The sequence below is a fragment of the Salvia splendens genome, chromosome 9 (assembly GCF_004379255.2).
Source record: "Salvia splendens isolate huo1 chromosome 9, SspV2, whole genome shotgun sequence".
NCBI classification, from domain to species: domain Eukaryota; kingdom Viridiplantae; phylum Streptophyta; class Magnoliopsida; order Lamiales; family Lamiaceae; genus Salvia; species Salvia splendens.
The window spans coordinates 20,818,156-20,838,902 of record NC_056040.1 but is presented as its reverse complement, the minus strand read 5'-3'; the positions used below and the strand labels follow the sequence as shown (position 1 = coordinate 20,838,902).

The following is a 20,747-nucleotide window of genomic DNA, read 5'->3' as shown; positions in this document are numbered from 1 at the left end:
ACCCATCCGACAAGAACTCTAAGGTTAAGTGCGTGTGATACTAGAAAAATGAGATGCAATCGTTAGTATGGGTAACGCCTATTAAATTTGGTAAACTGTCATCGAATATGTAGTCTCATATCTTCATATCCTTGGAATCCATCTCTATCGGGTGTGCTTCGGTTCATTCATGTTCCCCTCCGCTTCAGATGTAGGAGTCGCTTCTTGTCCGTGTCTCTACATCGGCATCACATTCTAATTGTTGTTTAGTTTGTTTAAGTACAACTTTAATAAGATTAATAAGTGTCCATGAGTAATAAATCAATGCTTTTAAGTCTTTTGTGATGTTTTGGGCTCAAACTTGAACACAAATTTAATCAAGAAGTCTTTTTTACAAGCTAAGAGCATTAGCAGTGGTGCGGATGTCCCGACGGACATCCCAAAAACACCTCCTGCCACGTCATACGGACATCCCACTGCACAATGGCTGACATCCCCAAGGACACCCCGACGGACTTCCCACAATAATAAAAATTCACAAATTCACAAATTAAACAATTTACGGAATTAAAATTGCAACACAAATAGGGAAAAATTCCATTAAATAAAAAAAAAATTTTAAAAATCGGGACGTCCGCACGGGCGTCCGTCGTGTCTCTGCAATGGCGAGCGTCCGCACGGACGTCGCTACGGACGTCCGCGGAACTCCGTTTTTACCTTGCACAATTGCGGACGTCCGGCACGCCGGTCGGACGTCTGCCGGGACGGGCGCCATTGCTGATGCTCTAAAGACGATATTCAAATTGATAAAACAATTCAAATTAATTTATTAGTTTTTATTTCAATAATTTTTTATTAATTTCATCTTATTATTCAAATATTTAATTCTATTTTTCATAAATCTATCCTACTACTCGTCCAATTGAATAAAATTAAATGTTTTTATGAGTAACTTCAAGAATATTATCTCGACCTTTTTAATGGTATTAACATTTCTTTTCGTTAAAGAGGAAATGATAGAAATTCTAACTTAAATCTATCAATTTTCAAATACTATTAAAAATACCATTAGAAATATGTTACCCCTTTATTTATGCCAGACAGATTTTAATTGGGTTTAATAAATGGTAATTGTGGGTCTACACAACTCGATTTAGTCGTAAAATTAGAATCACGTGATAAAACGCCAGGTTGGATGGAAAAAGGCGTCACGTGATTCACGTGACGAAGGGGTCCCTCGCACGCAAACACCGAACTCAACTCCAAAGTCCAACCCATATTCCGTTCCTTTATTTCTAAGAGCATCCACAATAGCGCCTATCGCACCGCCTAGCCTAGCGCCGGCGCTAGGCGATCTATTGCAGCCGCCTAGCGGATTTCGTGAAAAAAAACCGCCTAGCGCTCGGCGGTTCCGCGGCGCTAGGCGATCCGCTAGGCGCTATTGCAGCGTCCGGATCGCCTAGCGCACCGCCTAGCGCGAATTTTTAATTTTTTTTGTTTCCGAAACACTATTTATACGCGACTTGCATGTCATTTTCATTCGCACCACTTGTATTAACGAGTACTCTCTCTATCTAAATTTCTGTACAAGATCAACAACGGTAAATGGATATCAACAACGAGCCTACTTCAGGGAGTAGCGGATCTCAAACTCCCCCGATCCCCGTGGGAGGTGGATGGAGTCAGATGCCCCCATACTACAACATGTACCCGTGGCAGCAGATGATGCCCGGGATACCAGCGGGGGTAGTCCGCCGGGGGCGTTTCCGGCGATGTCGGGGTGGGCACCCAGTGTCCAGATGCCGGGGTGGGCACCCGGGATGCAGATGATGCCCGGGGGTACCGGCGACGCAGGGGACGCCCGCGACACAGGGGACGCCGGGGGACGTCTATCGCCCCAGTTTTGATTTTTCGACTGGTTCGTCGCACACATCGACTCCAACGGAGGCTGCGCCTCCAGCCCAGTTTGACACTTTCTCCTTCGATGACTTGGGGTTAGATCTTTCCGGTGTTCCGGATGCTCCGTTCAAACGGGGGGCGCAGGGCGGGGTCGCGGCGCCCCAAAGAAGAAAGGCAAGGGGAAAAGGGTCGGCGAGTCCTCGCAGCCGGGTGAGGACGACAACTCGGTACGGAGGAGGTGGACGGACGCAGAGAACGTCGCGCTGTCCAAGGCGTGGGTGGGTGTTTGCGACGATCCTCTCGTTTCGAACAACCAGAGGATCGTCAACTTGTGGGGCAAGATAGCAGCAGCCTACCAGAGGTTTTGCCCGGAGGGGAGGCCACGCAATGGGGAGGATTGCCGGAAGGGGTGGGACCGAATCAGGGTTGCGGTCTCCCGATTTTCGGGCTTGTACACCAACGCCCTCCGCATGATGAGCAGTGGGCAAACGGAAGACAACTGCAGGAGGATAGCGGAGAAAGCCTTCCCCCTGAAGGGGGTGTACAAGGACTTCACCTACTGGAACTGCTATATTGTGCTGAACGACTCCGAGAAGTTCCGAGTAGGTGTCGACTCTGGCTGGCCGAAGAAGCAACGGTTGAACTATTCCGGTGATTTCAGCGGCAGTAGCGGTGGTTCCCACGACCTCCGTGAGACGGCCCAGGAGGTCCCGACCCCTCGTTCGTTTGCTCGCTGTACTCGCCCGGTTGGGCACAGGCGGGCTCAACGGGAGGCGAGGGGGGTCGTCGGGGGTTCACAGGAGGTCCAGTCGGCATCCCCCCTTGGCCAATCCACAGCGGATCTCAAATTCTTCGCGCGTCAACAAACGCGCGCTCAGATGGTCAAGACGATGGCCGAATGGCGGGCGGCGGTGGACCCCGTGGAGAAGAGTTTGCTTTAAACATTGCTCCTGAGCATGCAGGAGGATTTGGAGGCGGCACGGAGGGAAGCCGACGGGAGTAGAGGCGGCGGCGACGGAGGCAGAGGCGATGGTGGCGACAGCGACGGAGGAGACGACGACGGCGACGAGAAGTGAATTATTGTACTTTTTTAAAAATTATTGTAATTTTTTTTAATTATTTTACTTTTTTAAAATTATTGTACTTTTTAAAATTTTAATAGTATTATTAATGTTTCCCGTATATGTCTCGTAAATTAAATTTCGTATATTATGTGATTGTTAATTATTTCAATTTGTATATATTTGTTAATAGTGATGTGGATATTATGTGGCTAGGTTATGGCTGGGCTATTGCTGGACTATTTCCTTGTTTTGATGATGTGGCAGGAGGATTTTTAGTGCTGATGATGTGGCAGTGGCTAGGCTATTGCTGGCCTATTCCTATTGTGGATGGCCTAACGAGAATCAGAATCCCACGGCCCAGCCACGCGCGTGTCCACACCGCACCCTACAATTTTAGAGAACCGATCAAAAAACACTGGAAAAACACGCACACAGTAATATGTTTACACATGTTTTGAAGAAGTTTTTCCCCTTTCTTCTATCTTCCTCCCCCCTCCGCCCTCCCCTTTCTCCAACTACTAACCCTAGTGCCGCTGCCGTTGGAAGTGGGAGTTAATCTCGTTCAAATCGCTTCACTTGTTAGATCCAACCGAAATTATGCAGCAGCCGAGATCCATATGTAGGGGTTGATTGCCGCCGAATTTGACGTGCGGAGTGGAGAATTTTCATCCAGAAATCCGAGGGCTTTTGTTGATGGAGCCGCGAGTTGGAAATAAGTATCGATTAGGTCGGAAGATTGGCAGTGGATCTTTTGGAGAGATCTATCTTGGTAGGTTTCATTTTTTAGTTGAATTTCTGGTCTTTGGTTTTCTGTGTTACTAATTCACCTCCGGTGTATACAGGGACAAATATTCAGACTAATGATGAAGTGGCAATTAAGCTAGTAAGTTCTGCTGTTTTTCTAATTTGTTTTAATATGTTTACAATCGCATCTTCTTTTGTTGTATGGTGAGGTTACTACCAGTTATGAATATTACTTCTATCTTGGATTTTTCACTATTTGCTTGTGTTTGTGTTCTTGTGCTGTAAGGTTACTTGACTTGTTTGACTTATATGCTCTTGTGGGATTAATCCAGTCGCATTTTTTGAGTTTTGGTTGCTTTGACTGTTGTTTTGTTTATTTTGATGCAACACGAAGATATAACCTCAATCTATATGAGAGGTAGCTACAATATCCTTCAGCTTTAGTTTTCTCGTTCCTTTCTTCCCGGAATTATTTGCTTTTTCATGATTGCGAGGCTTGTTGTGTCTAGGCTTTCCTGATTTTGTAACATCGCAGAGAGCTTAACATAACATATTTTGTTCACCACAGCTTCACTTGGTTGTGAAGATGTTTCTTATTTACCCTGTATTGAATTTGATGGTGCTTGTAAAACTATCACTGGGAAAGCACATTTCTATCATTTGATTGAGCAAAAGAGAAAGATTTCTTTCAGTTTCCTGTTAGATAACCTCCAACCTTGATTTAATGTACCTTGTGGTTACAGAAAGACGGAAACCATTGCCACTTCAAACCTTTGCATACTTGCTCTTGTTCAGTTATTAAGTAACGTAATATAAACACGTGGCATCATATTGAAGAAATTATTGTGTTTGCTGAGAATGTTAAGCTTGCAAATTCAGTAGTAGCACATTAGTATTGATGAATTCTTCTAGGCTATTATAGTTTTTGATGCCACATTTGGTGTTTTCAGGAAAATGTGAAGGCAAAACATCCTCAATTGCTCTATGAGTCGAAGTTGTACAGAATTTTACAAGGCGGAAGTAATTCTTTAAGCAGCACATTCACTTTGTTGTTTGCTTACTGACCAACTTTTTATATCAATCATGTCACGTACTCTAACTTTAGCAACAAAACCCTGCAGCTGGTATACCAAATGTAAGATGGTTTGGCGTAGAAGGAGACTACAATGTTCTGGTTATGGACTTGCTTGGGCCCAGTCTGGAAGATCTTTTCAATTTTTGCAGCAGGAAACTCTCTTTGAAGACAGTTCTCATGCTTGCTGATCAAATGGTCATTGTTTTCCTATTTTAGCTTTATCTCTTTTGTAATGCCATTGCCACTAAAGAATTGTTTTTCTTAGCATCAGTTATGCATGTATATTTCTAGCTATAAGGTTTGCCTAATTGTTCTCTCAGATTAATCGTGTTGAGTTTGTCCACTCAAAATCATTTTTACATCGGGATATCAAGCCGGACAATTTCCTCATGGGTTTGGGACGGCGTGCCAATCAGGTCCTTTTATTACCATTACCAATACTGTTTTTTTTCTGTAATACTAGTGGATTTTGTTTGCTGAACATGTTTCTGCTGTCATTATTATTAGGTCTACGTCATTGATTTTGGTTTGGCAAAGAAATATAGAGACAGTTCTACTCATCAACATATTCCTTACAGGTAAGACGAGCATCAGTATTGCAGCAGAAGTTCAACATATTTCATGATTCTTGCTCAATTTCTCATATGGCTCTGTGCATTGAGTTTGATTGTTTGGTTTCAAGTTGTGCAATCATCAGTCATGTATAAAAGCTTTTTTTCCCAAAAAATGAGTCGTGTATAAGATCTTGGGTGTATAAACCTGTTGTTTTAAATGAATTTATGGTCATAGCTTTGATAAAGAGATTAAAAGTTTGCAAACTAGTAATTAAGATAACTTTGTGCAAAGTTCATTTTGTTTTTCAGCTATTAGCCCTGGTGGAATTGGGAGGCCATAAGTTTTAAATCTTTGAATTTCTAAAGATTAAGCATGTTAATATCAGTGTAAGAGTTAGGAACAAGACTCAGTCTTGTTGATATTTATTGGCTTTACCAATAAACATTAGCTATATAGCAATATTTATTTTTAAATTCTGATACACTGAATGTCTTTTTTTTATCTGTAAGATATGATCTTTCATCGATCCAGTCTGTATAGGTCAGATCATCACGTCCAATTTTAAGGATAAATTCAAGTCCCATCTTGCTTTCACTTGTAGACTGAAGTGTTAAGTTGTGAAGTGATAAGTGTATGCTCCATATCACTTTTGCTTATAGACTAGACTGTTTTCATCTGAAGTAAGCACTGAGGAATATGCTGGATCCTGTAGCAAATCTTTTTTTGCGTCTTTGAACTCCAATTTTTGAAGACACTTATTTTTCATTGAACTTGTCAATTGTGGATTCAGATGTCTCTGTTTGAAAAAGTTAAATTTTAATCTATTGCAACCACTGCAGGGAGAACAAAAACTTGACTGGGACTGCACGATATGCCAGTGTGAATACTCACCTTGGTATAGGTATATTTCTTTATCTTGCCATGATATCAAAACTTGATTACTAGATTGATATCAGTTGAAATCACTGCTTTATTGAGATGCTATTGGTATTTACCATAGAACAAAGCAGGAGAGATGATTTGGAATCTCTTGGATTTGTGCTGATGTACTTCTTAAGAGGAAGGTAGACAGTTAATCATATAATATTGTTTCTATTTATTACTTTGAATTGCCGATTGACATGTCTGCTGTACAGTCTTCCTTGGCAGGGACTAAAAGCAGGAACTAAGAAACAGAAGTATGAGAAAATAAGTGAGAAAAAGGTCTCAACCTCGTTTGAGGTAAGTTTATCATGGGATATTGTCGCTGGACATGCTTCCCAGGTGTATGTATAAATGCTGATTTACATTCCTTCCAGGCTTTGTGCAGGGGATATCCAACTGAGTTTGCATCATATTTTCATTATTGCCGTTCACTGCGCTTTGAAGACAAACCAGATTATGCTTATCTTAAGAGGATATTCCGAGACCTCTTCATTCGTGAAGGTCCGGATATTTCTTCCAGTTTTCCTGCTTTAGCAAACACAATTCTATGGCACAATTCGTTGAACTTAGAAGGGTGATAGAGAGGTTAACTGTTTCCTCAAATGTCTTCCTTGCAGGCTTCCAGTTTGACTATGTTTTTGATTGGACCATCTTAAAGTATCAACAGTCTCAAATGGCTGCTCCTCCTTCACGGCCTCTTGTAAGTGTCTACAACCTCTTAAGCTTTTGAAGCATAATATCTAAATTTATTCATTTCTTTGCTTCTTTCAGGGCCCAGGAGCTGGGACAAGCTCGGCTCTGCCCCCTGCAATCCCCAGTGGTGAACGGCTGCCTGGTATGTCGTGCGCATTTGTACTTTTTGTCTCACATTGTGTGGGTTTCTATTGATCTGGCATTTGAGATCTCTCCTTGTTTGACCTCACAGCAGGTGATGAAGCAGGAACGCTGGTTGGCCCTTCTTCAGGAGATCCTGCAGGAAGAAGATCTGGGCAGATTATAAATTCTAGAATATCCAGAGAGAAGAGTCCAGCTGCAAATGATACAGCAAGCAAGGATGCTGTGGTAAGCTACTGATTTGTTTTTGTTGGGATTTGTTAAGGTTCTTGGATTAGTGGATAAAATTAGAAAAAGATATATCATGATAACCCAGAATCATACTGTAATTGCAACTTGAATTTATTGTGTTATAGTATTGCTTCTTAGCGCATTGAATTTTGCAGCTGTCAAACTCCACCTTCTTCGGAAGGTCTAGTGGAACACTGAGACGCGGTACTGTTTCTGGAAGCCGTGAAACTTTTACTTTGGGAAATGATTCTGATCCTATTCGCTCTCGGACCCCTGAGGCTAGTCCAGCTACTGCAAACAAAACATCAAGTGGGCAAAGAAGCTTTCCGCAGGGTGGATCTTCCAACGCGAAGCATACTTCCTCTGGGGTGAATAGTTCTGGCATTAAGAATTATGACTCTACAATAAAGGGAATCGAGGGTTTACATTTTGATGATGAGGAGAGGTTGCACTGAAAAACAATGGTAAGCACATGCCTGTAAATCATCAAAAAAATGTGTGGTTTGAGCTGAGGGAATTTGAACTTTGTCGGTAAACCCTACTCGACTCACTGCGACTGGTAGAGATGTGAATTGAAACTCGGGAGATGAGTTGTTGGTGATTGAGTGGGTTGTAGGGTACGTTTATTGGAGTTGGGAGTTGTAGTGTGGGTCTATTTTTTCCATGTGCACTTCTCTGCTTCAGTCAGGTCTGCGACTGCGGCTGGTCTTGTGTGTAAAATTGACCAGTGGTCGTTACAAAGTTATTACCAATTTCAGAGACTGCAATTTTTATTGTAACCATTTCTAAAAAAATATTGGCGCAACTTGCTTTTACTGCTTACGCATCTCTGTATCCTTAGATGTACTACTATTTGAATAATTGCAAGTTTGAGTGCTCCTTTATGTTTGTATCTATTGAATTTGTTGGCTTTAAATTAGTAGTATTGGATATTGAATCATAAATTTTAGGCTTAGGCAAATTCTGGTGTATGTATTTCAAGCTCGAATTCAAGAATTAAAAACGATTTGGGAAAGGAGTAGAGAATCATAAAAACCACCTCTTCTATTTTAGAAAACTGAAAACTAGATACCGGAGGAAGTTGAGGACATAAACGACACCGTTGGCGCCAATTATCCTCTCTCACAGTGAGTGGGTGTCAAAAAAAGAAACTATTACTAGTATTTCTTCCCAAAAAGGAGTAACTTCAGGTAATAATTTGGGGGAAAATGGGTGGCGGTGTGGTGATGTTTGGCAGCGGAGGATTGTACATTTCACGGCGACGGCGTTGCTGCAAAATAGTGAGTGGAGTAGAGAGGTGGCAAGTGCTCGAGCAAGGAATTGAGCAAAGGCGATGAGAGGGCTGCTCTCAATCTCGTCAGGGCCAACCCCGCCGCTCTCCGCTGCTTCGGCGCCGCCCGTCAGGTGATTAATTACTTTCTTCATTGCTTCCATAAACAACGAGATTCTCGATTAAAACTTTATTTATGAATAGTTAATCAAAGGGTTTTTTCTTCTTTTGTTCTAAACTAAAACTTAGATTCCGTGATTGTATTGTTTTTTTTTTATTCCGTGTTTGGGAGAAACGCATGACCCTCATGCGTCTCCTTTTAATGAAACGCATGATCGTTATGCGTTTTTGTGAGAGACGCATGACTCAATTTTTTCGAATTGTGAGATTGCAGTGGCAAAACACCCGACCGGGTGATTTGCAAGTGGAAAACACCTGACCGGGTGATTTGCACAAAGACGCATAATGGTCATGCGTCATGCGTCTCTCCCAAACACGGAATAAAAAAAAACTCTAGTACAATCACGGAATCTAAGTTTTAGTTTAGAATAAAAGAAGAAAAAACCCGTTAATCAAATTAGGGGATATTTGCAGATTCCACAGAGGCTGTATACCCTAGATGAGCTGAAAATGAACGGGATAGAAACTGCATCTCTTTTATCCCCAGTCGACACCACGCTGACCTCCATTGAGAGGAGCATTCAAGCTGCTGCCCTTTTGGGGGGAACTGCAGTGTGGAAATTATTTGACCTGACCCCTCAACACATCTTTTTCATCTCTCTAGGATTGCTCTTCCTCTGGACGCGGTATGCCCTTTCGGATTGGCCAATGATGTTTATTCATATATTGATTGCACAGGGCATTATTGCTCTATCTCTATGGTTGCATACATCATTACCTTTCTCTTGTTGTTAAAGAGCTTATTATGCACTATTACTTGCTGCTTTCTTTACTATACTATGTTCTCTGAAGTGATCATGCATAGGTTTCTTTCAACGTCGGGGTCAGTTTCTTGATTCTGGATACGCTCGGCCATTCTTGTTCAAGTAAGGTTCATCTATGTTGATACGCTCCATTCCATTTCATTGCGTATTTGCTTGGGATCCTGCCAAAGGGCTACACTCTCACTAGCTTGGAAGCTCTCAAGAAGGAAGGATCCCTTAATGTTCAAGCAGGGACTGCTTTTGTAGACTTGGAATTTCTTGAGGAAGTGAGTCTATTTTAGTTAACTCAAATATGTCTGCCTCTATCATCACAATGGCTGGAAAAATAATTTAGGAATGCTACTTTTATGAAATGTAGAAGATTACTGGTTGTCTTATCATATCATGTTTTCGACAGAGCTCTTTCAGTGATGCTCAGGAATTGAAGCTAAAGTATAATTTCAATATATATACATTTGTTTCTTTATCGCGTTTGATTTGAATAGTTCTTCTGATTCAGGTGAACACCGGAAAAGTATCAGCCAGTGTACGGCTCGGACACCACACTTGTACTAGTATAGTCCTTCCTTTGAAGGCGTATGGGAAACACAGAAAACGACTGATTTCGATGCTCATTTGCAGACGCTCAACACATTCTCATGTATAGCACTAGCTGGTGTGGCAACAGAGTATCTGCTGTTCGGTGCAGCAGAAGGCGGTCTCTCAGATATCAATACGGTTTTCTTCTTCATGATAAAATTATTTTGAGAAAGATCTAAGAAGGTTGTGTTGTTGATAGTTGGACAGACTACTTGGGAGCCTCGGATTCACTCAGAAGAAGGCCGATGCCCAAGTGAGATGGGCTGTTCTGAACACTATCTTGCTTCTCCGTCGCCATGAAAGAACTCGAGCAGTGCTAGCAGAAGCCATGGCTGAGGGAAAATCTCATGTGTTGACATGATTGAGAAATCCGTAGATATTGCAGAGCTCTAACCATGATTGAGAAAATCTGCCATCTATTTGAACAATATGACTAATGCAACATATTGTAGTTTTATTTTTTGACTAAAATCCATTTTTATTTTTTTGTCCTAAATATTATTGTTTTTTTGATGTTTGGTCTAAAATATTACTCTAGTATATTTGAAAGCTTTTGGTCCTCAATATTACGAATTGGTTCATTTTAGCCCCAAATGTGACAGAACCGTAAAATCTTAACACAAAATGAAGTGCAAAATCCCCAATATTCGTAAATAAATGTACATAAACAAATCCAATAGAAATTCACGACCAAATATGAGTACGGAATTATTTAACCAATAAAGAAGGCAAAAGCCAAACTTAATTCCATTGAAAATATAATCGACGACTTCAGTCTAATTTAATTTGAGAATGTTCAATTCGGACAAACCAAAGTTTAGGCTAATTTCTCAACTAATCCCAACTATCTAAATTTCAATTTGAACATTCATCCTTTTTTCTCCTGAAACCCAATTTGATGGCACTCCAATGGCTGCTGGTGTGCCATGGATTGGTGACGCTGTTGGTAGTGGTATCTTTCCTCTGCGGTCAGTGGCCAATTTTTGAGGGCACCTTCATCCAGAGCTTCCACTTCTTCCTCACTTTCGGCGCTTACGACTATTTCCGGTCACCCACTCTTCTTATCTACTCATTTCTCATTCTTCCTCTCTCTCTCTCTCTAATAAGTAATTGCGATGCAGCCGATTTGTCCTCTTCTCTTGCGGCTCTAGGGCTGTCGATGCGCTTCACTCTGTTGAGTACTACTGCTGTGACCGTCCCAACCCTATCATACAGGTTCCTTTTCTTTTCCAATTTTTGTTATTTTTGTTGTCAAAGTTGTGTCTGTACATATAGAGAGACTCTTGCTTTATGTATTTTTTTTCTTTGTTTTTTATTCAACTGTAGATGTTGATTTTGCATGTTAATTATCGATTTTACCATTTGTTTTTATTCAACTATACATGCTCATGGATTTAAGTCATGGAGTGTGCATATATGCTTAAACACCTTCTTAACATCTTCCCTAATAGGACCTGTAGTATAAATGCATGATCTTTTTGATCCAACATCATAGTATTTAGTTTGGAAAAACAAAAATCTCACTTTCCCCCCATTTTCTGCACATAGTCTGACCTCTTGTTACCATGTCTCCATCAGGGAGATACTAGGAAGATCTTTTTCTTTATCTGCAACTATTTTTGGTATTATAATTGAGCTTATGGATTTTCATTTGGTCTATTTGGCCATAAAACCCCTCTCCAAGTGTTGTGGTGGTCTGAACTAAAAAATTAAGTTAAATGTAATGATGAACGGAGAAGTAACCAACGTATTAATGCCTGAAGAACAGCTTTCACTGTACGTAAAGCTGTTTGGTTTAACATTTTATTTTTTATTTATGCAGTTGATATATTTGTTAATTATTGGATCAACGTATTACATCATTGCAAAGTCATCCTTCGTCTACATTCCAGGGTATTATATAAGTGGAATGCACAGGTATATTCTGTATTCTTATGGCTGATGTTTGTCCCCTTAAGGAAACATATATGTTACTTTACTCTGGAAATTATGTATTAGCAGGTACACAAGCTTCTTGGCAGTTGGAGTGGGTATTATCCTCTTTCTGTTGACTAGCTTTTCTGATCCAGGGGTTGTGAACTCTTCCAATGTTTCTCTGTACCTCTCTGCTTATCCATACGATAACATTATCTTCACAGAGAAAGAGTGTGGTACATGCAAAATTCCTAAGTAAGCTTGTTGTTCTGGTTTCAGATATCCAGAATTATTCTAACAAATTAAGTAGTGGATTTAATTCTTGCATTACCAGACCTGCTAGGTCAAAGCACTGCAGTATATGTGATCGCTGTGTTGGTCGTTTTGACCATCACTGTGCATGGATGGTATGTATCATTGAATTCCTTTTCTTAAAAAAATTAAATATAGTCTCTCATTCAGATAATGTCATCTATTTCTGTTCAAGAACAATTGCATAGGAGAGAGGAACACCAGATACTTCGTGGCATTTATTCTTTGGTGAGTAGTAAACACAGACAGCAAAATATAATATTTAAGCTTGCTATTTCTCTACGATTCCCTTTTGGCAATGTTTGACACATTTCTCTGAGAACAAATGAGTGTATGAAAATAAACATTGTAGTTTTCCTCATGATTTAGCTGCACAGAATCTTGCACGTGGGATCAGGGGCGGAGCTAGAAATTTATGTTGAAGGGGGCAAATATATATAAGAGAATTATAAGAATTTGAGGGGCATTTAGTGAATAAATTTAAAAAAATAATTTTTGTTACATGTTATGCACATATGCATAGGAAAAATTGAGGTGGGGCATTTGCCCCTTCTAGCAATAAGCTAGCTCTGCCCCTGTGTGGGATAACTTTTCAGTCGTCTTAATGTCCTACTTACACTATTCTATATATGATGCACTAATTTTAAGGGGGCTATATTCTGAGTTGCAGAATGTGAAATTATTTGAGACGAAAATCTTAAGACAGAATGCATAAAAACAAGGAGGTATACCAGAACTGAATATGGGTACAGAAATTAGAGATTTGTCAATTGTAAGGGGCAGAGCATTAGATGCTGACATCAGTTAAGAAGCTTCATTGGTTTGATATACTAGCATACTTGAGGAAGAGTAGCATTAAGCGTGATTCTGGACAGGATTTGAACCTCTATGTTTCTAGCTTTAAACCTGTTACTGGATTTCAGAACCAATTGATCCTTATTGACCTCAGCTAAGTAATAAACTAGGAACTCCTTCCACAACTCATAATTTTCAGATGAGGACCTTCCATGATAAAAATGTGGACCCAAAATTTCAGAACGTCATTATTATGAGTCTCTCTTGCTGGATCTATGGTTTCCCTTAAATTGTTTCTTAATGCTGATGCAGGCATTTCCTCATCTGCATGTATGGAATTCTTGCGCTTGGGTTAATTCTTGCTGGTAGGCTGAAAGACTTGCAAGTTGTCCACATTCTAACAGGTTTGGTTGGTGCTAATCCATCCTTTATTTGCCATGGATCCGAGTCTTTGTCTAATGATAAATCTATTCTCTCATTCTATGGGTATTGCAGTTTATTATGGCATTGAAAATTCTTACAGAGAGTTGGCCCCACTTGTTTTACAGGTAAGTTGATCAATTTAACCTCATTCTAGATAGTTGCTCTGTTATAGCTTGAACAATCCATCACCACTTCAATTTGTTTTTAACTGCATGTTGACAGTTCTCTGTCGGCGAGTTTCAATAAAGTCGGTTCTGTGAAAATATGCTTATTCAGTCACGCATTCTGATAATGATCATCTGTCTATGGCAGTGGTTGTTGAACTCCCATAGCACACAAATCCTTGTTATGGTGTTTCTGGCTGTTATTACTCTGCTATTAGCTGGTTTCTTCACATACCATGCCAAACTCTGTCTTACAAACACTACTACAAATGAGGTATCTTTGTCTCCTCGCATTTCATTCCACAGTGTTGGTTTTGAGCTCAGTAATATACCCCTTGAGTTCGCTTTATCCGGTGTTAAACTTCAGAGCTTTAAATGGCAAGAGTACCTGAGCTGGCAGAGGAAGGTGAATGAGGCGAAGACGAGTGCGGAAGCTCTAAAAGCTAGTTTAGGAGAACTAAATCAAGAAAAGAAGCCTCAGGAGAGCAAATGGAAGACATTCTTCAGAAGATCTCGTCTGGAAGAGATACAAGTGGTTAAAAACAACATATATGACAAGGGATACCTTCATAATATCTATGAGGTTGTTGTTCCCTTCTCGACAAGGCGATCATTCTTACTGATGAAATCAAAATCAGGTTAACTCTCTCCTTGATTCGGTGTCTCTTGATTTTTGCTAGCCACGCGCATTGCATCCACATCCGAACTCAATCCTCACTTATATCTGGGTCATTTTTGTCACTGCATTCTTGTTTTCATTTTTCTTTGCTGGAAGATTACTTTGAGTGTCATAGATGGGAGTAGAAAAGAGATGAGATATATTTTGGAGTATTAACAATACACCTTCCAACTTAGAAAACTTAATCGTCAAAGGATGTAAATTTGTATTTTATGTAACAAACAGTTGTAAATGGATTTGTACTTCATGGACTGTTGCAGCTAGCAATTTTATGATCTCTGATAAATTAGTATCATGCTCCATACATCTAATTTTATATTGCCCTTTCACAACGTTAATTGTCGTTATGTAATATTCTCAAACACTTTGATAAAGGGTAAAATTGTCAATGTAACCGTTGAGAGACATTGAACATATCACTGATCCAGCTTGGTACGATCTATTATGCATTGACAGAGTAACATTTATGAAAACATAACCAAATGTGAGTATATTTTATAAGCTAGATATATAAGTTTATGTACATTAGAAGACAGACAAGTGCAATCTGAAGGAGGATATTTAGATGGGAGTGGAAATTTGGAGTGAAACGTTGTAATCTATAGTGTAAGATAAGTTTTTACCATAATTCCACCTGTAGGATCAGATATGAGATGATTGATTAGGCTCTTTCTCATGTCATTGGGCGCTATAACAAACATATACAGTGCAAACAAGAGGAGATCTCCTGACGACAAAGTCGAGCCGAGAAATCCCTGTGACATCCTGCCAGATTAACAAGCTCAGACTCAACAATGCCACCAAATAGTAATTAACTTTAGGCTCTCTTTTGTGAACTTGCTTGATGCATGAGATAATGTTTGATGCATCAATGGTTCAAAATGCTACATCATACTAACCATTTAGGCAAACGGAAAAATGAGTGGAAGAAAGTCCTTATGCCCTCGATATCCAGTTGCAGTATTAGGGCTAATCCAAAGAGGAAGAATGCTCTTTGTCTTTTCCTCTCCTGAGGCCAAAGGGCGTTCCATGCTGAAATTTGACAGACATTAGAGCTTTCACAAGAATGTTTGTCTTGCACAGCCATTGAAAAAGCAAACGATGAGTTGTGTAAAGAAACACTTAATAGATTAAACGGAAAACTAGCTAAGCAGTCTGAAATCATGCACAACAGGTATGAGTATCTTTACTAAAGTAACAATATGAGGTTCGAATGCATATCAAATGAAAATAAGCATGCGATCAATGTATGATTGTTTTCATGCAACTCTCTACCTTGCATTGAGATATTCTCCGAAATTCTTGAGCTGACGAGCACGTTTTTAACATGGTCTTGTCTCAAAATATTTGCAATAACAGATGCATATTGTGGAGCCTCTGAGAGGGATCTAACAACTGAGTATCCTGTTTTTCAAAAGGATATGTTATGACTTTACTCTTTCTTCAAGCAATGGTCACTAAGGTGTTCAGTTGTTCTTTACTATTACCTGTGGCTGGATGGACCATGCTAGCAGCTGCACCAAAGGCGAGGTTCCTCTGTTCAGTGTTCGGCAAGGATCCACCAACAGGAATATAAGACCACTCCTGCACAACATTCATGCATCTGTTAAAATCTCGAGGAGCACGGAACCAAAGGTTCTTGTTAAAATAAGGATAAACTGATAAAGCCAGGGAAGTACCTCCTCATAAGTTTTTACAATGCGGATTCCCATAGTCTCCAGTCTTGACATTAGCTTATTTTTTAATAGGTCAAACGGCATTGCATCTTTTGATGCTAAGCATGTTTCCTGCTTAGCACTTATGTTAGTTCAATACTCCTGCAATATAGAACAGTGTATAATAAAGTTTGATCAAACCTCAAAGAAAACTCTCGTGGGGGACATAGGCATGGCATAAAGAAATGTTGGATATTGTGCTTCAATGCATTGGACTTTATGTTTCCAGTAGTTTCTATAATCCATAAAAACCATCAGGCTGGGATCGTATGGATTGTTTTCCACCTGAAAAAAATAAATATGCATTTAGATAAATGGGTAAGAAAATGGTGATCGTGATGTTCAATTCAAGAAAGTACACATAATGGCATCATATATTTAATATAAATCGCGAGTATGGTAAACCAGCAAAAATAAGTGCTATTAAAATGAAGTCACTATCTTCAGTTAGAGTTGGTGAAAGGTACTGTATTAGATATCAACAGCTTTGATATTTTAGACCTTTTAAACATTCCTACCTCAACCTCGATGCCATAGGCTGTCTGGACTGAAACCCTTGGACCCCCAACCTCATACTCTAGGAGTTTCCCTGAGGCTGCCCCGGATGCTACAGTAGCAAGCCTGTAAATGTGAGTCAGAGGCTCAGGCAAAGGATAGAACTAAGTTCTTCACAAAGTATACTAAATTAAAAGACAGACAATAGGCACACCTGCAGGGAATCACAAGGTTTCCTTCACATTCTACAAGTCTATGACCGTCTGAAGCTTCAATAATCCTTTCCACTTTCGTGTTAAGATATGATACACCTGACTCGACACACCTAAGAAAATTAATGTGAGTTACAAACCTATAACCGTGACCTGTATGCAATGCCAAATATGTAACAGATATATTATGGGAAAAAAAGCTAAAAGAAATGCATTCTCCCTGATAAAGTTTACCTTTTCAGTAACTCTTCATGGAGCAAATGGCGACTAACACGTCCATATGCACGGCCAATATAAATAGGGTTGTCATCTAGATACACAATAGTATCCCGCCAGACATGTTCAATGCAGCATTCGAGTCCTAGATCTGTAAAGTGGCAAATGAACATCATGTTCTTTAACCCTATAAGAAAGGTGAATGGTGGTAAAAGAAATATGGAAAATGATCAATGTTTGCGTATTCTTTTAGGAAAATCAACACGGTACAGCCGCAACTATAAAATTTATTGTCGTAAAGCTCTGAAGCAATCAAAATGCAAAATAACTGATAGAGATTTCCAATGAAGGATTTCATAATGCTTATGATGTGAAGTATTATTGAGCTGACATGCCCTAAATCATTTTGTTGAAAAATCAATTAATGGAATGGCATCAAGATACGCACCTTTGAATTCATCTTCCCAAACACCATAATTATTTGTAAAGGGAAGATCAGGCCCTATAAGCCCAACACTGAGACCTAGCTTAGCTGACTCAGCCGCAAGAGCTAGCCCTGCTGGTCCGCAACCGATTACCACCAAATCCAGCACATTCTCTCCAGTCAATATTCTTGGTAACTGCAGACGTGATGACAGACACGCTGATAAGAGTAATGCGGAGTTTCCCTAAAATTAATAAAAGCATAAGGGAGAGCATACATGTACATTAAGTAAAGATAAATTTCCTGTTTGAATTCATACTTTATACAAAGACTTAAACTTCTTGATCTACAGCTCTGTGTTTGGAAAAGAAAAGCCAATAGTAAAATTTTAGTTCCATATAAATATGTAAAAAATATCTGTGTGCGTAGCCATTTAAAAGTTTGTCTTCCTTTTCCTCTAAGATTTTTATGCAGTATTGCCATTCGATGTGATCTAATTAAGAATAGTACTTGTGTTCATCCATGCATTGTAAACTGTGCTGGAGCCAGATACCAGAGCAACATGTGACTTTGTATAAAGATGAAAAAATTCTCCTTACATGAAAGCTTAGGACCATTTTCCAAAAGGTGAAGCCTCAAATTGGTGCCTAGTCGTGAAACTGAGAACATCATGATAATCAATTGGTTCACAATTTTCATACATATGATTAGTATATTAGGAGTAGTTGTCAAACGTAAAGGAATGCCACAAATAGATATTTGATCCAGTTAGGAAAATCCATTGCCACAATTAAATATGCTTACTTATCTCTACGTAACGTTATTTGTAAAAAAAAAACTCATTCAATTGTTTTCCAGTTATATTCACCATCGATTTAAATGTTGGAGAGCAGAAAAACGGGAAGGAGATCACTATCACGATAACGATTTATCAAAATCCACTACACTGATCTCCAGAATTTCCACACAAAATCCAGACTCACTAAAGCAGAAAGCCAAAATCACATCTCATTACGTCAACTAATCAACCAACACCAGTCCAACACGCATGTAATCATCGAGAGAAAAAGTTAAAATTTGTAAAATCGAGAGATAAAAGGCGGGAAACGAAACTATATAACCTTATCCGTGAGCTTAGACTGGTGATCCATGGCCTTTTTCTGCTGCATTTGCACGAACAACAGCTCCGTGCCTCCCGCCTTCACGTAGTCCTCCTCGTCCGCGAAATCCTCTCTCACAGGCAACGCCAGGCAGCTGTCGCTGCCGCCACCGCAGCGCAGACGGAAAGACGTAGATCCATGGGCATGAGGGTTTGCAGAAAAGCCTAGTTCGTTGGAGAGGCTCCTCATCTTCTTCCTCCTCGTGGGATAAACTGAGATGGCCATTGCCGCCAAGTTTCTCGCTGCTAAACTCTCCATGTCTGCTTTAGAATTGGAAAGCGGAAAAATGCAGGGAAGGAAATGTAGAGAAGAGAGAGATGGGAGATTGGTGTTGAAGCCTTTAGCTCATGCTCTGCGTAACGGATAGGGGAGGGAGCTTATGATGAGGTGTTCAGCTCTCGTATGCCACGTGGATAGAATTCATTGGATGGTATCTGGAATGAGCTTAATCGGTTTGAGTATAGTACTAAGAGCATCCACAGTAGCGCCTAGCGCACCGCTTAGCCGAGCACCGGCGCTAGGCGATCTATTGCAACCGCCTAGCGGTTTTCGGATTTAAAACCCGCCTAGCGCTCGGCGGTTCCGTGGCGCTAGGCCGTGCGCTGGGCAATCCGCTCGACGCTATTGCAGCGTCCGGATCGCCTAGCGCACCGCCTAACGCGATTTTTTTTTTCCGAAACACTATATATACGCGCCTTGCACGTCATTTTCATTCGCACAACTCTTTTTAAATTATTGTACTTTTTAAAATTTTAATAGTATTATTAATGTTTCCCGTATATGTCTCGTAAATTAAATTCCGTATATTGTGTGATTGTTAATTATTTCATTTTTATATAATTGTTATTAGTGATGTGGCTATTGATGTGGCTGGGCTATTTATGATGTGGCTAGGCTATGGCTGGGCTATTTATGATGTGGCAGGAGGAGTTTGTGGCTAGGCTATGGCTAGGCTATTGCTGGGCTATTCCTATTGTGGATGCTCTAACTATCCATATTTGACTAAAATTCATTTTATTTTAGTACTATGTTCATTTTTTAAAAATAAAAATTATTTTGGTTTCTCCACTAAAATTAAAAATATTTTATTTTAGAAAATTTTTAATTAATTTTTCTTTAGATCTTACTCTTAATTACTAATCATACATTAGAATTTGTGTTATTTCAAAAATTTTGATTTTTAAATAACAGAAATAGTATTAAGTACTCATGTAATATGAAGGAACGAGCGGACATTCCCACGGACATCCAAAAAACACCTCCTGCAACGCCATAAGGACTTTCCACTGCACTGCCACGTCATAAGGACTTCCCACTGCACAGTAGCGGACATCCCCAAGGACATCCCGACGGACTTCCCACAATAATAAAAATTCACAAATTCACCAAATTAAACAATTTACGGAATTAAAATTTCGCCACGATTACGGAATAAAAATTTCATTAAATAAAAAAAAGAAAGGTACATTTCAACAAAAAAAAAAAACTAAAAAAGGTGCACTTCAATAAATACAAAATCCATTAACGACGACCCATCCGCTGCCATACTTCTTCAATTATATCATTCTGGAGTCGAATATGGGCTTGTTTTTGGCGCATATCGGCAAATGCACGGACTCGCTCGACCTCGTCATGAGGTATCCCCATACGTACATTGCCGGTGGCCACGCCGTGGCTTGGACCCGCAACATCAACATCATCATTGGCCTAATCCGTCAGTGCTGGACCTTCATCTTCGACAATCATGTTATGCATGATAATACATGCGTACATCATATCGGCGATGTTGTCAGCATACCACAGCCGTGATGGACCCTTCAGTGCCGTCCATCGAGCTTGGAGCACATCAAATGCCCGCTCCACATCCTTGCGCGCTGCCTCCTAACGACTCGCAAAATATACCTTCTTTTCTTCTGTTGGGCATCTGATCGTCTTCACAAAGACGGGCCACATAGGGTATATCCCATCAGCCAAATAATAGTCCATATTGTGCTGGTTGCCGTTGGCGACGAAATTGACGGTCGGACCGACGCCCATGCACTGGTCGTTGAAAAGGGGCGACGACTGAAGGACGTTGGTGTCGTTGTTCGACCCGGCTACTCCAAAATAGGCATGAAAAATCCACGGCCGGTAGTTAGCT

General features: G+C 40.2%; 3 protein-coding genes and 1 pseudogene across 4 annotated transcripts; 3 read left to right on the top strand and 1 right to left on the bottom strand.

Annotated features, from left to right (window-relative positions):
• Nucleotides 1-3,374: 3,374 nt before the first annotated feature.
• LOC121748029 (casein kinase 1-like protein 2) lies at nucleotides 3,375-8,201 on the top strand. Of its 2 annotated transcripts, none has more exons than XM_042142241.1 (14): nucleotides 3,375-3,711; nucleotides 3,785-3,825; nucleotides 4,637-4,706; nucleotides 4,808-4,956; nucleotides 5,082-5,177; nucleotides 5,269-5,339; nucleotides 6,156-6,217; nucleotides 6,317-6,380; nucleotides 6,453-6,537; nucleotides 6,615-6,741; nucleotides 6,858-6,940; nucleotides 7,012-7,075; nucleotides 7,169-7,302; nucleotides 7,461-8,201. In XM_042142241.1, exons 1-14 carry the CDS (start codon nucleotides 3,636-3,638, stop codon nucleotides 7,758-7,760), a joined length of 1,422 nt encoding a protein of 473 aa, XP_041998175.1. In that variant the 5' UTR covers nucleotides 3,375-3,635; the 3' UTR covers nucleotides 7,761-8,201. The 2 variants fall into 2 exon arrangements, with proteins under 2 accessions (XP_041998175.1, XP_041998174.1); XM_042142240.1 differs by having other exon boundaries at nucleotides 7,166-7,302.
• Nucleotides 8,202-8,513: 312 nt separating this feature from the next.
• LOC121749280 lies at nucleotides 8,514-10,569 on the top strand (annotated as a pseudogene).
• Nucleotides 10,570-10,804: 235 nt separating this feature from the next.
• On the top strand, nucleotides 10,805-14,652 carry LOC121748906 (probable protein S-acyltransferase 17). The gene is made up of 10 exons (XM_042143469.1): nucleotides 10,805-11,145; nucleotides 11,220-11,313; nucleotides 11,921-12,015; nucleotides 12,100-12,267; nucleotides 12,347-12,419; nucleotides 12,500-12,552; nucleotides 13,432-13,523; nucleotides 13,615-13,667; nucleotides 13,855-13,980; nucleotides 14,074-14,652. The coding sequence occupies exons 1-10, from the start codon at nucleotides 10,997-10,999 to the stop codon at nucleotides 14,347-14,349; spliced, it is 1,179 nt and encodes a 392-aa protein (XP_041999403.1). The 5' UTR covers nucleotides 10,805-10,996; the 3' UTR covers nucleotides 14,350-14,652.
• A 175-nt stretch (nucleotides 14,653-14,827) lies between these two features.
• On the bottom strand, nucleotides 14,828-18,969 carry LOC121748905 (lycopene epsilon cyclase, chloroplastic-like). The gene is made up of 11 exons (XM_042143468.1): nucleotides 18,569-18,969; nucleotides 17,472-17,643; nucleotides 17,042-17,174; nucleotides 16,810-16,920; nucleotides 16,619-16,721; nucleotides 16,242-16,385; nucleotides 16,065-16,172; nucleotides 15,873-15,969; nucleotides 15,661-15,789; nucleotides 15,285-15,417; nucleotides 14,828-15,150 (listed from the first exon to the last, which is right to left on the bottom strand). The coding sequence occupies exons 1-11, from the start codon at nucleotides 18,863-18,865 to the stop codon at nucleotides 14,985-14,987; spliced, it is 1,593 nt and encodes a 530-aa protein (XP_041999402.1). The 5' UTR covers nucleotides 18,866-18,969; the 3' UTR covers nucleotides 14,828-14,984.
• Nucleotides 18,970-20,747: the final 1,778 nt, after the last annotated feature.

What these genes read in the sequence shown, in the direction of transcription:
- LOC121748905 (XM_042143468.1), bottom strand. Translation starts at nt 18,865, where the DNA reads ATGGAGAGTTTAGCAGCGAGAAACTTGGCGGCAATGGCCATCTCAGTT. An exon ending in TTGGGAAGATGAATTCAAAG is followed by an intron (nt 17,175 to 17,471) that starts GTGCGTATCTTG and finishes GCCACTTTACAG; the next exon opens with ATCTAGGACTCGAATGCTGC. An exon ending in TTGTAAAAACTTATGAGGAG is followed by an intron (nt 15,970 to 16,064) that starts GTACTTCCCTGG and finishes AATGTTGTGCAG; the next exon opens with GAGTGGTCTTATATTCCTGT.
- LOC121748029 (XM_042142240.1), top strand. Translation starts at nt 3,636, where the DNA reads ATGGAGCCGCGAGTTGGAAATAAGTATCGATTAGGTCGGAAGATTGGC. An exon ending in TTTTGGAGAGATCTATCTTG is followed by an intron (nt 3,712 to 3,784) that starts GTAGGTTTCATT and finishes CGGTGTATACAG; the next exon opens with GGACAAATATTCAGACTAAT. An exon ending in TGGGACGGCGTGCCAATCAG is followed by an intron (nt 5,178 to 5,268) that starts GTCCTTTTATTA and finishes CATTATTATTAG; the next exon opens with GTCTACGTCATTGATTTTGG.
- LOC121748906 (XM_042143469.1), top strand. Translation starts at nt 10,997, where the DNA reads ATGGCACTCCAATGGCTGCTGGTGTGCCATGGATTGGTGACGCTGTTG. An exon ending in TATATAAGTGGAATGCACAG is followed by an intron (nt 12,016 to 12,099) that starts GTATATTCTGTA and finishes ATGTATTAGCAG; the next exon opens with GTACACAAGCTTCTTGGCAG. An exon ending in AGTTGTCCACATTCTAACAG is followed by an intron (nt 13,524 to 13,614) that starts GTTTGGTTGGTG and finishes TGGGTATTGCAG; the next exon opens with TTTATTATGGCATTGAAAAT.